The sequence below is a fragment of the Cyprinus carpio genome, chromosome B17, assembly GCF_018340385.1.
Source record: "Cyprinus carpio isolate SPL01 chromosome B17, ASM1834038v1, whole genome shotgun sequence".
Taxonomy (NCBI): domain Eukaryota; kingdom Metazoa; phylum Chordata; class Actinopteri; order Cypriniformes; family Cyprinidae; genus Cyprinus; species Cyprinus carpio.
The window spans coordinates 23990086-24007068 of record NC_056613.1 but is presented as its reverse complement, the minus strand read 5'-3'; the positions used below and the strand labels follow the sequence as shown (position 1 = coordinate 24007068).

Sequence of the window (16983 nt, the reverse complement as noted above, 5' to 3'; positions counted from 1 at the left end):
TTATCCTGATGGTGTTTTGTGTTTACGAACCTTTGCAATGTCTTGACCATGTTTTATGTCCAGGTCACTAACAATGAACTCTGATTCATCAAGTGAAACCCTATTAATCCAAATAGTACATTAAATAAACAAAAAACTAATTAATTAAAAAAATTTTTAAAAAAAACACAAAACCAATTAATGAAATATATGGTTATAAAATGCACAGGAACCAATAACTCGTATCCTTTTTACCATAAATTTAACACAGTTTTTGTTTTGTTTTTCAGTGAACACTGAACTGGTAATATATCTCAATATCTGAGCTGCTTTTTTCCCAGCTGAATATTCTGACGTCAGAAAGCCCAGTAGAGTTGACCCGTATTTGTTTCACAGATGGTTGAAATGAAAAGAGTCACGTTTGACCCTTAACTCCTTCCAGTGTTCCACGAGGAGGTGGTGTAGCATGCAAACAATGACACATCTGGGAAATCTCTCCATAATCCAGCTCCCCAAACCAGATCAGCATCTGTTATTTATTAGGATGACTAACATGTTCAAAGACATTGAGTGGTCCCATTGAGCAGAATCATGTGGATGCGGTGAATGTGGGCAAAAGCTTTAAGTAATTTAGTGTCAGTTCATCATTTTGTTTTTGATTTGAAAACAATGTGTAGCCTATACTGGTGTGTGTTTATGTGTGAATGGCCTCACCACAGTTGAGCTCTTCTGCAGTGAGAGTTGCGACCGAGCGTCCATGCAAGCGGCTCGGATAGTCGCATGTAGCTGCGGCTTGAGCGTTACCAGACTCTGCGTACTGCTTCAACAGATCGGCCAACCACAGAAGTTCACAGTCACAGTGCAGTGAGTTCGAGTCGAGGCGCCTATAAACACACACAAGCACAAAATGAAAATAAAAGATAGAATAGATCTTTGGTTAAAATAACACTGTTGCACCAATTCACACTTGTAGCGGATGGGAAAACAATGCTATATGATGCAATGTTGGTGTAGTTGGGTCAAAATGGTAACCCTCAGTCTTTCTAAACCCACATGCAACACTCAAACAGTTTGGTGTACCTCTAATCCCAACCCTTGCCAAACAAGTTTTATAATCTAATCTCGAATGGCTGGTAGGAGGAGGTTCAGAATATCAACACAACAAAATTAAATAAATATTTTCGTTGATTTTTAATAGATTGCAAGTTCAAAATACTGAAACTCCTAAAATGATAAACTGTGTTAATACACATTTAAAAATAACTTTTTAACATCCTCATCTAAAGAAATGTTTTTTGGTAAAACAGGCTGCAGTTCTTGTGTATTTACACTTTATTAAAAGTAAATTAAATAATAATAAATAAAATTGCACATTTAAATAAAAATGACAAAAAAAAAACAACTAAAACTGCAACAATTTCAAATTGAAAATGAAAACCAATTCAAAATACTAATAAAAATAGTTTAGGATCTCAAAAATATTAAAGCAACACTGCACTAAATATTTTAATTATATGCGTCATTTATAATGTTTTTGTAGCTTAAGTGGAACAAAAGTTTTCAAGCTCTAATTTTTAGCTAAATGCAAACACAATCTCTGAGCAAACTTCTGCTTCAGCCAACCGTAAATAAGCTTGAGCAATACTCACAGTCTCTTCATGGACTGCAGGTGGGAGAAGGTTCCTAATGCAAGATGAGTAATTCTGTTATTGTGCAGAAACCTGCAATAGACATCAGTGAGAGGTGCACAGTTTCAAAAGTGTGTTTAAAAATCAGGCATAGAAAATCTGTGAGTAGAACAGAAAAAAAAAAAATTAAAAAAAATAAAACACAACACATGCCATAAAACCATCACTATACTAGTGCTCACATTTAGGATCAGATTTTTTTTTAATCTGTGGTATCTAGTCTGTGAGTGGTGTGTAGTACAAATTGACTACAAAAAATAAAAAAAAACAAAACCTCACAAAATCGTTTGGCAGTTTTTTGAAATGTTGAAATAAATTTATTTCCATTTTTGCAAACCAAAAAAACACATGATGCATTTACACCTAAATACAAAAAACCACAATATTAAAGTTTTTACTGTATTTTTGATCAAAAAAAAAAAAAAAACCTGAACACTTTTTACTGTATTTTTGAGTAAAAGTGCAGCCTTGGTGAGCAGAAAAAAAAAAAAAAAAACCTGTACACCTAATTCCAAAATGTTGACCGGTAGTTTACATGCTCTGTGGAATAGAGATGCAAAGATGAAGGTCCACAGGGATGTTCTTATTTTCTACCAGGTCAGCGGGATCACTTTCCCAGGGATGACATTACTGTTCACAACTAGTCAAATAAACAACAAGAGGCATAGTTTGATTAATCAGCATCCAGATGCAGATTCTTTATACATTTTCACTTCTTCATCAGGTTCTAGCTTCTCTGGAAACTCCAGCAGTGAACTGGTCCCTAACTCACGTGTTAGTCCCTGTTTATGTACGAGTGACTTTCCCGTCATTGAAAGACATCAGAATGTGTGTGGGTGAATTCAGCGCCACAGATCTCCAAACATTTAGAATTCGGGTCAACAGAATAAATGAGACTTAGAAAACTGTAATAAAAACGATTTAAGCTGCTTGTACCATTTGAGCTAAACAACTCAATCCACTTAAAATGTTCAACTTATCTATTTCTGCTGGGATTACCTGAAACTGGGCAGTGGATTGTTAGTTCCAGGGGCGGTGTTTCCGTATGGCAGAGTATGGCAGTTGCCATACCCTAGCCCAGTCAGGTCTGCCATAAAAAATTATCCAAACTTCATATCTCCAATGATAAGTATTAAAAAGAGCTTGTCAGTAAAGCTTTTGTAATGCCATTGGATCCTCAAGCTCTCAGCGAAACCTCGTATAACTTTACCCCGCCTCCACAGACAGATCTCCGCGTTTTCGCAATGCAAGGGTAAATAAATAACTGATGTTGTTTAAATAGTACACCATTTTCTTTACTCAAACACTATGTCTGTAAGGGCTAATGTTTGTGTGTGTTTGATAACCGGAGAAGTAGTTTATTTGCCATCTAGCCAATATACTTTTGTACGTTTTAAATATCCTATGCACAAGCGCTTAATCGTTTATATCATGAGATTTTGGCCAAGTGTATTAAACAACAATATAAAACGTTAAATAACCTGTAAAAGTTGATGGAAGAGTATAATTTGAAAGCGATAAGCGTATAATGCGATTGCACTTGCCTCAGATGCGGCCGTTCGCCAGACCAAAAACCTTGTTAACTCTAGTTGAGCTTGTTTTTCATATAATGTTAAGTGCAAGTGTCTGATACAATACCAACACTAACGACGCAGAGTTGTTTATTTACTGACTTTACTCCCCTTTCTTTCTTCCCCCCCCTGTATTTCAGTAGAGTGTGCCATGGAATTGTTTTATTCATCAAGAAGTCACTCAATAAAGAATAATTGTTACTAAATAAGTGCAGTTGCATGTAACTTCTTACTTACAAAAACATAAAGTGTTAATCAAGACTTCATATTACTTATAGTTTGTTAATATTTAAGTATTGCGTAGAATTTACCCAATTTCTTTTGTGCATCTTAGTTTTTACATTTAGGTGGTCTTAGGGTGACCATATGTCCTCCTTTTGGACCTAAAGAGAGCATCCGGCCAGGATTTCTAAATCGCCCAAAAAGTCTGGGATTTGGCTTTTGCTTTCTATAGTCGTTATTCATTGTGTGCATTTTTGTAAGACTGTTTTCTTAATCCTGCTTCCACTGTATTTATGACCATTACCGCCTGCTCCCACAACGTGTCTGTTCCACTCCTGCGATTTTTGGGTCCAGTTCCGCCAACATTCCAATACTGTATATCATTTTTGTTCATCAGGGAGCAGCTGTCAAAATGTGGAGTATTGAAATCACTTTTGAATGAGTGCTCGTGGTTCACTTTCGATTTTGCAATCATGCGTACTCTGTGTCAAGGAAGCACATCTTACGAGATAAGATACTCCACAATCATCTCAGTAACCTCTGCTTAAATCCACCACCAAACACAGTAAATCATACCCCCTCACAGCAGCTCGTGTTGGATGCAGGGCAAGTCCATGTTTTCTTCAATGGAATTGGGCTGCTTTTAAACTGTTACCATGGGTTGAGTTTGCCCGTGGGTTAAAGGTTTGAAATGTTGCATAAATTACATTTGACTGAAATGCTTGTATTGAAACATTTTAGCTATGTTTATGATCAATCTGCATAACAGTGACTGTATTTTGAATTTTGATATTTGGGCTATGGTCATTGCACTAATTTGGGGGCTACTTTAACCCCCAGAATTGGAGGAGAAACAATTTTCATTCAGACAACAGAGAAAAGTGAATCTCAATAAACCTGTTGTACACAATTGGCTCATTTAAGATATTTCTATAATTTTATGTAAGTATCTGTTATAAGATCTTACATAACTCTTTGCCTATATAAATATCAGAATCTGCACCAAATTGCGTATTTTTACCCAGTTTGAGCCTGAGGTGTTTTCTATGGAAGCCCGTTTCCGCCACAAAATGAAAAATAAAACAAGTTGATTGTGACTTTTTATCTCACAATTGTGAGTTATAAAGTCAGAATTGCGTGTTATAAACTCGAAATTGCAAGAAAAAAGTCAGAATTGTGAGTAAATAACAATCAATACAAAAAAAAAAACAATCACAATGCTCCAAAATAAAACTTCATCATACTACATTTTTATTTTTTATTCAGTGGCAAAAACGGGCTTCCATAGTTTTTCATAACTTTGAACTCCATATTCTCAATTCATCATACTACATGAGCCAAAAAAATCCATATGTATAAAATATGATACAAACAAAAGCACACACACACACACACACACACACACACACACACACACACACACACACACACACAAACACACACACACACACACACACACACACACACACACACACATATATATATATATACACACACATTTTTTTTTCATATGTCAGGTTTTACAGGGTCAAAACATCCCTTTGAAGACAATTCCTCTCAAAAGAAACCAGAACATAGGCTACAGCTTATAGCACATATTTGCCTACAAGCTCCTCTTTTTTTGGTCTCATTTCAAAAGGAACGTGTTGTCATGACTAAACATGCAACCCTGTAGGGATCTGAGTGATTGTGAGGTCTGAGATGCGTGCGTAACTCACAGCCGCTCCAGCTTGGGAAGATGAGAGAAAGACTCCGGCTCCAAAGACTCAATGTTGTTGAAGTGCAGGTATCTGTGAGACAGAGTCACATTGTTTTACTTGCCATAAACACAGTACCTAGAGCTTTTCCTCATGTTTAATTTGACCTCATTTTGAATGCTTTTACCATGACATTTTCTGTGCCTAATGTCTGTCAACAAAAACTTGTCCAGTACCTGTTTTACTTCCTTAATCTTATGTATTTTCAACAAGAAAACAAAGAGCAGGACTCTATTTTATTTCTTGAGAACTTGGATGGAGACCATTATTTTCTTTTCTTTAAAACAATGTGCACCAGTTAATCATGTAAGATCAGGGATGTCTTTTAAGAAAGCAAACATGCTCTAGTTCCATCACATTTTGACTTGAACAATATGAACAAAGCAATTACACATTTCGGTGACAATAAATAACTCTTGCTACAAGGCAAATATACTCTGGGGTTTAAATGAGGTCAACAATAACAGAGTCAAAGGATCATAGAGAGTAATAAGAAATACTTGAGGTGACTGTAAAATGTGCTTATGTCTTCTTGGCACATCACAAGCCGCATCAAAATCATGGATGCTTTTTAAGCTGAATGACCTCTGCACATAAAATATCTTTAATTTGTAAAAACATGGATCGAAATGCATCATACACTTAAAGGGAAGGCACACATATTTTCTTTTCTTTCTTTTTTAAAAATTGTTGGTTGCAATTCCCATAATAAATCATAACTGGGGATATTTTTTCATTATAAAAATATAATTATAGTGACTTCATTATATGCACTATATTCTGAGTTTTCTGAAAGCTGTACAATAGCTCTGCATCAGAAATTGGGTGACCTGTTCCTTTAACTTTGAGAGATATTAAAAACTAGACAGGAGGTGACAAGGCAAAAGTTTACTTACAGTTGTTCTAGAGAGACAAGCCCCTTAAAAGCTTCTCTGTCTATCGCCTGGATTTCATTCTTGTACAAATAGCTGAAAGAATTATTCAGGAATATTAGTACATAGCCAGTGTCAAACATTGAGGTATCTCCTATTTTAACAGCTCTTCTCTATCTAAATAAACATGCACAACATGTACACACAGAAATAAAGATCAAAATTCACTTTTTAATCAGATAATGCAGGAATAATAGCCAAAAAAAATAAATAAATAACCTGTTGCATATTGACTGTATATTGATAACACAGAAGGGGTGGCCTGTGGGAAACAGGAATGAAAGTTTGTGGTTTTCCTGTCCAGGGACAGTGGGCTGTTGAGAACCAGAGCTAAGTCACATAAACCAAATGATCCTGTGACCTTGAGGACTATGACACCATCCCACAGGAAGTATATGCTGCAGATATGCTGTGTCTTCCCATACAAGTCTTCAATATTTGCATATATAAGCACCACTAAAGCAATGCACTAAGTTATGAGAGCTGTTCAAGTTAAGAATCGGCAAAGAATATTATTGCTGTAATGGGAATAATCACTCAGACCATGCTGAAGTCTGAAATCATTAGGAAAAATGTTTCTATTTTTCTCAATATTACTCCATTGATATTCATTTCTCTATTGATATCAAATGATATTATAAGTAACAATTTAAAGAAAAAGTAAAACTGAAAAATGAATATGTGAATAATGTTCCTCAAAATGCCCTTAAATGTATTGAATCGCTGTCATTTTCAATTTTTTTCCTGGTTTCAATTAATAAATTAAAAAAAAAAAAAAAAAAAAAAATCACAGACTTTTGGACCCCACTATATATGTAAAAAAAATCCAGCTGGTGACTAATTAAATTATTATTATATTAGTTCTTCTAAGATAATATTAAGATTTCAATTTTTATTTTCATTTTAAAGTTTTAGTTGAGTGTTCTTGTTGTTTAAACATTTTATCTATAAAATTTTATCTAATATATATATATATATATATATATATATCTATATATATATATATATATATAAATAAATATATTTAGGGGTAGAGATGGATGTCCCAGTAATAATGTCTAAAGTAATAATAATTATTAATGCCACGATGCAAAATTTATCGTAGTGGTGATAAAAAAAAAATGCTTCATTTCCTTAAAGCAGAAATATTTATTTAGTTTGATTCGGGGGTGAAATATGACAGACATGTTTTTGATAGATTGTTAAGATTGACCTACACATACTTTACTCTTACTGTATTCTCTTAGCAGCTGAGTTTAGATGTTATAGGCAAAACCAGGTGTAAAAATTTCAAACAACCAACTGTATTTAAATATAAACACAGGCTGCTCTCACCACAACTAAAGTTACAGATTCTCAAATTGCTCTGTGACGAACAAAGACAGGAACTGTGCAACGTCTGTCTAGAGGGCAATTATTCCTTCTCCGCCTGACTCTGATCTCTGCACTTTTGGGTCAGGGCCGTCAGACAGATAATTTCACAGACAATTAAGTTTCCCACATGTGTGACAGTCTCTTTCCATGACCTCAACTCTCTTCTGTGTCAAACAATGGCAGTAGTAATGCCTGAATAATTCATACAAGTGGTGGGCATGGTGAAACATGTTGGCTCATGGTTCTGAAATCAAGTTAAAGGGATTTTTTTTTTTTTTTTAATCATATCAACTTCTATATTGTACATTTTAACTTTAACATTCAGGCAGTGGTTGTACAGTAGTTATGCTTTAAAATCAATATTACTTGATTTTTTTTCTAACTCAGAACTTAAAGTGGTACTCCACCCCGAAATAAATTTTTTGTCATTAATCACTTACCCCCATGTCGTTCCAAACCCGTAAAAGCTTTGCCCGTCTTCGGAACACAATTGAAGATATTTTGGATGAAAACCAGGAGGTCTGAGACTGTCCCATAGACTGCCAAGTAAAATACACTGTCAAGGTCCATACAAGGTATGAAAGTCGTCATTAGAATACCCCATCTGCCATCAGACGTGCAATCTGGGTTATATGAAGCGACGGGAAAACTTTTTGTAAGCGAAGAAAACAAAAATTAACGACTTTACTCAACATTTCCTTTGTCAACGGTCTCCTCTGTGTCTCTCCATATCACCGTATGCTGCGTATGCTCTTCTCTATCAGCCGCGCCACAAGGATGCGCTGTTTTCTTTCAAATCAAAACTAAATACACATAGAAACAGTGCATTCTTGTGGCGTGGCTGATACACAAGAACATATGCAGCATACGGTGATATGGAGTACACAGAGGAGACTGTTGACAAAGGAAATGTTGAGTAAAGTTGTTATTTTTGTTTTCTTCGCTTACAAGAAGTGTTCCCGTCGCTTCATTTAAACCAGATTGCACGTCTGATGGCAGATGGGGTATTCTGACGACGACTTTCATACCTTTTATGGACCTTGACAGTGTATTTTACTTGGCAGTCAATGGGACAGTCACAGGCCTCCTGGTTTTCATCCAAAATATCTTCAATTGTGTTCCGAAGATGAACAAAGCTTTTACGAGTTTGGAACGACATGGGGGTAAGTGATTAATGACAAAAATTTCATTTTGGGGTGGAGTATCCCTTTAAGCTGTGAAACTTTTATCCATAAAGCATCACCCTTTCTGTATTTTATTTTTTTTCCACAATTTCTATATTTTAATAAGCAATCAAAAGAGGTAAAGAAAAGCTCACAGATATTTTAGGTTTTCCAAATCTTCAAAGGCTCCTCTTGGGATTCTTCTAATGTGGTTGTTATTTAAAAGTTAAAGAAAGAGGAAAGAAATGCATTAGACATTACAATATGTCAAAAGAACATGTTCCAAAAGCTTTCGTTTTATGAGGTGTGTTTCTCATGAAACCAGTTATGAAAACATTGATGCTTACAGTGTATTGAGGTTTTTTAATCGTCTGAAGGATCCTGGCTGTAAATCCTTGATTTTGTTGAATCTCAGATCTCTGGAAACAAAAGATAAACATACTTGGATCAAACAAAGCATATGTTATTGCTGTGGCCTTTGTCATGTACTGAGTAAATATGACTTTTTTCTAAATATAACATATATCAATATACCATAACTTTAATCAATAACAGGTAATATTTAAAAACTATTTTAGTTCTTAGTCAGCGTGGGTCTGAACACAAATTCCAATTTTAGTATTACCTTTGACATTATACATTATAACTTTCTTTCAGACTTTCTTTCAATCACATTGTCATCCTAGCCTGGTTTACATCAAATTTGCCATATTTATGAGTGTGAATGAGGAGATGTCCGACCTAAGAATTATGGAGTGCCACAAGGCTCTGTCTCATGTCCTTTAATGATCTGCTTATACATGCTTCCTTCAGGTGCTATTACAAGGAACAATGGCACTAGCTTTCAGTCTTATGACATGTAGCTTTATTTGTCCTCCACATCAGATGCAATTTAATTTCACAGTTTTTCAAGTTGTTTCTTAGACCATTATTAGAACATTTTAAGATATCCCTTTAATACAGTGTCTAGATATTCAATTTACAGTTACACAACAGGGTGTTTGACAATAATCTCTTGATTTAAAGCCACTTCATCAATATCCCTTACACAGTACATTATCATGGTTGCATATAAATGACTAAGTTCATGTATTTGTAACTTCAAGATGCAGCAAAATCTGTACGATGTCCAGAGGAAATAAACAGTGCTAGAATATGTCTGTTTTTATGCTACATTAGTTGTCTGCCAGTTCAATTATAAATAATTTAATTTAATTTGTAAAATACTTGCATTTAAACCTCTGATCCAAAGTCTTGAGCTCTCTGTATGCCAGCAAACACCCAATAAGCTGAATCTTTAAACCCATTAAGCTTACAAAGACTTCTGATAGCACAAAACAAAAATAATAATTTTAATACATTGCAGGGTAATAGAAAAAAATAATAATTGTCAAATAAAAAAATAAACACAGCCTTGGTGAGCATAAGAGACTTAGTTAAAAACATTTTAAAAATCTTATTCCCAACTTTTGACCTGCAGACTAATATAATAAAACAAGCATAGTTGCACAGTGAGATTATATATAATGCGAGTACCCTGAGAATGTAGGTAAATATAAAATTTTTGCACATAAAAAGTGCATTTCGGAGAAATTGTGGATTCAATATCTAAAGCTCCCAAATCCACTAGAGGATGTATATCCCTTTCCTTCATGGCTTCTGAGATATGCAATACTCTCTCAGCTTGAGTCTAGACTCTTCTGTCTAGCCAACCTCATAGCATATTTATAGATATGCGCTCAGCTGTGCTGTATTGTTAGGTCTTCTGGAATCCTGGCTATTATTCTCAAGATATAACAGAGTATATGAACCATAATCAGGGAATAAATCTAACATTATCACAATTTTTTTCTGACTCTACCTCACAAGCTTCTGTCCTGATCAGATCCAGCTCCACCAACAATTCCCATTATCCCCCACCTTTAATTCATCTTTTCTGAGGAACTGTATCTGATGTGTATCATTCCATAAGCTAGCAGATGAGGGATATTTCCCTGAAAACTGCTTGGATCGCGATAGTAATCTCAGGCTGGGCTCCAATCATACAATTACCAACCATTATATGTTATTTAATAACACATTAACAAGTGACTATTACGCTTTTCTATAACTTTATATACTATAGCCTAGACAATTTAAAGGGGTGGTTGACTTTTTTTCCTAGGCTTGATTGTGTTTATGGAGTGAAGTCTAAAATGTTTTAATGCTTTGTTAAAAAAAAAAAAAAAACGTATTTTTCACATAAATTTACCTCTATTCTACACCGATCTGCCCCTTCTCTTATGAACATTCTGATGACTTCCTGGTTTTAAGAAGCTCATCTCTCAGAAATACACAATAGGCTCAGATTGGTTCGCTGGCCCAGTGTGCTGTGATTGGCTAACCACCTAGTGCAGTCCAGAAACGTTACGTCCCTCACCTCAGCGGCATGTGCTCCGGTTGTATTGTAAACAATGGCATCGTCAATATTGCTTGTCAATTTGAGCCCGAATGAGACGCAGAGGATATTAGTGAAGTGTGTTCACAGTGTGTGTGTGCACTTTGGATGGGTTAAATCCAGAGCATGAATTCTGAGTATGGCTGTATGTCACGTCACTTTCACTTTTCTTTGTTTGTTGTTGTCTCATACCTTTAGATTTGTAAATGCTACTGCTTATATAAGCTTTTAATATACGGTTTTATCCTGATTCAAGCTGTAATACAGCAGAATACATGATTGCGTTGCAGCATTTTTGTAACAGTAAGAAGTGTTTGCCAGCAAGTATTGCTCGCTAACAGGGCAACCGTGTGTGCGTCCAAGTTTAATGCTTCTCGTAGCTATATGAACAATATCTGACTGTCTATTCACATAAAGTGTATTATTGGAACGCAGTTCATTGAAGGAGCTGATGAGCTAATGATCTGAATCAGGTGAGAGAGAGATGCACAGCAGGAGGACGTGAGGAACAGTATTAAGAACCGCTGCTTTTCAACATTGATTTTGAAACTTGTGAATCCATTAGAATCATTAGAGGACAGAAATGCGATTCATATATGAATAGATTTTTTGTGCACCCCTAGTTTTGACGGCATGGTAACAACTCTTCCGCTTCTCTAAAGCAGCACAGCATGGCCTCGCCCTCTTTATCACATGTTCCTGGGGGCAGGGTTTATGTAAATTTCAGGGTTTGTGATGTCACCAACCCAGTAAGTAGCTCGTTATAGTCCCTACCAGCCGTAACTGTAGGCATTAAAACAATATCTCCGTTTGCATTGAACTTTTAGCATCGTAACTTTGCAGATATTGTTTATGCCCAAACAGCAACATTACACACTAAGTAAAGTTAAAAAAATAAAAATCACAATCAACCACCCCTTTAAGCCATACTGAGTCTGGTTCCTCTCAAGATAATCTTCTTCAGTCTCTGCATAATCTTCAGGAGGTTTTTCTTGCCACAGCTGGAGTACTCACTCTGAGCATTATGGCAATGTCTTCAGTGCAGCTGCTTTGAAACAATTTAAATAAAATTGAATCAAACTGAAACTGTGCTTGCTGATTATGTTGTGTCTTTGGTGCATTTACCCTTAAACTGAAACAGGCATGTAGTGTAGTGGGATGGTAGGGTACTAGTGCTCAGTATCTTCACCGGCATTGTAAATGAATTTAGTCCATTATGACAACAAATAACTTAAGGATAACATCACAAGCAGTGGAAGGCTGGCTGTTTTTCTCTCACAGAGATCACAACATTGATTTGGCTTATAAAAAACCACCAAATTGCTGTGTAAACAGGGCATGTGCCAACTAACTTCTAACAAGCGTCTCTTAGAACATTCTCAGAGAACAGGGAATGAACTCCAAATAATAACAAGCTTTTCACAAGATTACTGCTAAAAATCTGCCTATGATATATCATCATTCACTCATCCTCATGTCATTCCAAATCCCTTTACTTTCTCTTATGCTATGTAAAGAAAGAAAGTTGAGGTTTGGTTTGACATGAAGGTGAAGATGACAAATTTCGAAATGTAAGAACAAAAGCAACAATAAGATAATGCACGTCTTCACAGCTCTTAAAGTTTCCGGTGTCCACTTTCTGTTCTGTGATGTAAACATTTAAGTAATCTTCTTAAGGACTTAAGGTATTATTTGTATTATTAGGTGCTATTAAGGAATTCTAGTAGTAGAGCTTTAAATAGATCCAGTCAATGCCAAATCATTTGGAGTTAGCATTATGAGTGAGTCGAATCAAGTTAGAATTAATTCAGATTCATAGACTTGTGTATTCTTGTGTAACAATAAACACATACCCCCCAAAAAGGAGGACACCTGTGTCAGGCTGGAACAGCTTCTTCAATGTTTTGCTCCATTCACATCTGCAGGTGTGTTAAAGGTCTTGCGAGGTCACAGTGTGCATAAATTCAAATGTTAGGAATTCCTCACTAACCAGACAACTGATAAAACCTACTGGATAAACATCAAACATCTTATTTACAGTCGCGATCTACTATCTTTGACTTGATTTTCCCAGGCATCATAGATTGTCATGAAAATTTCCACGGAAATTCTACAAGTAAAAACATCTGGATTACACATTAACAAATTAAAATCCTTGTATGGTAATACAAATATCACGTCCAGGAAACTCATTCTTACCTCATGTACAAAAGTGTAGTGCATAAGAGAACATGTGGCCAAAGCTTAGATTAGTTAGATTAGATCATTTGAAATCAAATAAACTAATAAACTGTGATATACATTCTAATAAATACTGGGTTATCAACAGGTTAAATGTAGGTCATTTTGGCAACCCAGCGCTTGGTCAAAAAGGGACAAACCCAGCACTGGGTTGTTTTGACAACCAGCTGCATTGGGTTTAATGTTAGACACAACATGCTGCTGTTTTATTTAACTCAACTTTTGTTTGAAAACAACTATACTGCTTAGATATGATTAAACCAAATGGACTGGAAATTGAAATCCCACACACAATTACTGCAAAAACACATGGTAATCAAAAGGTGAAAATTTATGGATAATTATGGATGTGCATGTGCGTTAGAAAAAGTTCAGAAAAGAATGGGTCATCAAGAGTTTAATACTGAAGAATATCTTACATTTAAAAACTAATTTGACCAGTTATGCCATTTTTTTTTCTCCCACCAACAAACACGCTATTATAAATCCCTCTGGTTCAAGAACATCAATCAGATGGGGTTAAATGCCTCTTTCTCTGAAGAATGGCATTTGTTTTGTATTTCTTTGTAGCACTTTATTTGGTTATTCTGTGCAAATCTTCAGTAGACATTAACCCTTTTAATTTATTAACACCTATTATTAATTAATGATATATAGACAAATTAACCAACCAGAACAGTTTTATGATATAATAATTTATCCCAGACAACTAATCAATTGTGGGTCAATTCTGGTCAGATGTCTGGCCCATATACAAGCATAAGACTTTCCCTCCAATGTACACACCGTAAATTGTTCCTCGATCACAGACAGAACAGGAAACATTCCTGATTCATTTTCACATAAGGAAAATAAAAAGCAGTAAATTACAGACAGATAAAAGTCTTTGTTGTGTTCTCACTTTTGCCAAATGAACTGAGTGAGTGAGTGAGTGAGTGAGTGTTGGAAGATGTTTCTCTGCCATCAGGACTCTAAGCAAAGACTGCTTAGGTTTCCCTGAGAGTCCTGCAACTGACAGTATGATCTGAAATGTTCTCTTACTGCGCTTCTATCCGGGTCATCTGTTCTTCTGAAACGCTAGAAGACAAATGACCTTGCATGACAGTCCCTCAGTGAAGGGACGCCCCCTCACAGAGACGTGCTCAGACACGGGCTGCTCAGATTCCAGCAGGCCTGCATCCCGCCTCAGGAAACACCCTGAGAACAGACTGAGCTCATCTACTGATCTGCACAACACAATCAACACATTCACATCATTCCATACTGAGATATGGCTTAGTGTGGTGGACCAGTCATCCAAAAACCAACTAGTTTCTTAGTGAACCTGCTGAGATTCTGTTCGTTTAGCAGCTTTAAATGAAGACAAATAAGAAGGAGCATCTCTACATTGCCTTTAAAGCACCTTCATTAACACTTTTCAAGACAATTATAATGCAATTGGCCCCTGTTACCAGTTTTTATGCTGAATTTGTTGGATTCGTTAGTTTTGTAAGAACTAATGATAGTTTTTGTGTTAAAAAAAAAAAGAATTTGTTGAAAGCATATGTTTTGTGTTCTTAATATTACTAATACACATTAGTGTCTGGCAGCAATGGCTCTAAACCAGCCTACAGTATACAGAAATCTCTTTATACTGACTAGCTGGACAATGTGTGTGTCGGCTGAATTTGGTGGGGAATTACATGCTTATGTTATTTGTTCTTGCATGTTCACATTATGCCTGTCTGACTACTACAGCCATCATTTTCACTAGATCTGAAGACACTGTAACAGTTTAACACAATCTATTTCTTGTATTTTTCATAGCCAAAATCCATCATGTTATCAAAGTTGCCTGGTGGCTTATCAGAGAGTGAACTAGAGAACACAGGGTTATGCATCACACAAAACAAAGCAGGTCTGCCATAAACTAACTGTTATACTCCATGAGCTCATGCTGAGTTACGCCTTAGACTTCCTCTCGGCAGGGAACACGTAAGATGCAATACTTTACTTTGTCTAATAAAACATTGTAAACACACACACACACACACACACACACACACACACGCACACACACACACACTCACACACTCAAATCAGTTTAGGAGGAAAGCGCACAGCATTCTCCTAAACCAACAAGACTAAACAGCAATCGAGCCCTTGGTGATTATAACATAAAGAGTAACGTTTATTGACAGCTGGGGAACAAAAAGCCACAACAGACTTTTCAAAGATTGTTACTGTATCTAAACGGGTTTGTGACTCATTGTCTCATGGGTCTGAGTTCGGCTATCTTGGCCACATGTTTGAGAGCTTAACTCATATAAAAGGGCTTGGACTGATTAACAGCAGCGTTTGGCAGCAGCGACTTTCACAACCAAAAGCACACAACACATGAGATATGTGTTCAGAAAGAGGCCAAGATGGATGATATGGTTCATAATGCAACATAACCATAACAAAACCTACAATCCGCTCAGTTCTGCAGTCCTCAAAAGAGCACAGGCATAAACACTGATGCAAACTCTTCAGGGGTGAATACGTGACCGATGCAAGCAAGGACAATTAACAGCTTAAAATGTGGATTATTAATATTGCTAATAATCACAATAATAATAATAAAAAAATGACAATTCCTACCGTTATTATTATTATTATTATTATTATTATTATTATTATTATTATCATTGCTCTTTTGTTGATTTTGATTGCTTCCATTGTCCTCATTTGTAAGTCGCTTTGGATGAAAGTATCTGCTAAATGTACATGTAAATGTAAATTATTAAAGTAATAATAACATGCTAACAGTAATAATTTAAGATTAGTTTTATTTTATTATTATTATCAAAAATAAGAAATACATTACTATAGTAGTAATATTATATGTAATCTAAAAGAATGTAAACTACAAACAACTGAATAATTATTTTAAATTTAAACAGTAAAATTACAATACAAAATTTAAATCTATTTCCTTTCAAATGTTAAACTACGGTGATGCATTGCTGCCACACACATATTATTTTTTCCCCTTAATTAGGTCATAATAAGATGTTATGTTGTTTTAACAACATCTTTTCTCATTTAAACATCTTTTCTCATAATAACGAGATGTTTTCATGTTAAAACTACATCTTTTCTCATAAAAACTAGATGTTATGTCATAAAAACGATATAATTATCTCATCTTTAATCTTTTCTCGTTAAAATGACATATTTTCTAATAATAACGACATATGTCATAAAAACAATATGTTTTCCCTATTTTTCCCTAGTGCTATCCAATAACTGCACTCAGACCAATGACTCGTTTAGGCTATGATCAGATCAAAATGGTTATTTTTGAATAATCAACTTAATATTAATATTTCTTTGAATGACTGAAGTTTGGTTTAACAGCAAATCGAAATACGAACAAAAAGAAATAAAGAGATTTTATAATAGGCTAATAATAATAATAATAATAATAGCCTAATAATAATAATAATAAAAATTATTATTATTATTATTTCGTTTTGTTTTGTTTGAAAACGGGCAAACGAAAATTAAGATTTAGTTTGTGGGTAAACAAATGAGCTTATGCTTTAATATTTGTTTTACATGTGTGGGCAGCTTTGATACCTTAGTCTGATTATAT

The 16983-nt window shown here is 35.2% G+C and overlaps 1 protein-coding gene across 1 annotated transcript in view; it reads right to left on the bottom strand.

The window, feature by feature from the left end:
* The window catches only part of LOC109107325 (peroxidasin), a 60074-nt gene that overhangs the window by 32082 nt on the left and 11009 nt on the right, over positions 1-16983 (bottom strand). Inside the window, 6 exon segments of the mRNA XM_042742880.1 lie at positions 694-863; positions 1629-1700; positions 5179-5250; positions 6114-6185; positions 8842-8912; positions 9033-9105. Of these exon segments, the coding sequence (XP_042598814.1) occupies positions 694-863; positions 1629-1700; positions 5179-5250; positions 6114-6185; positions 8842-8912; positions 9033-9105 (530 nt within the window).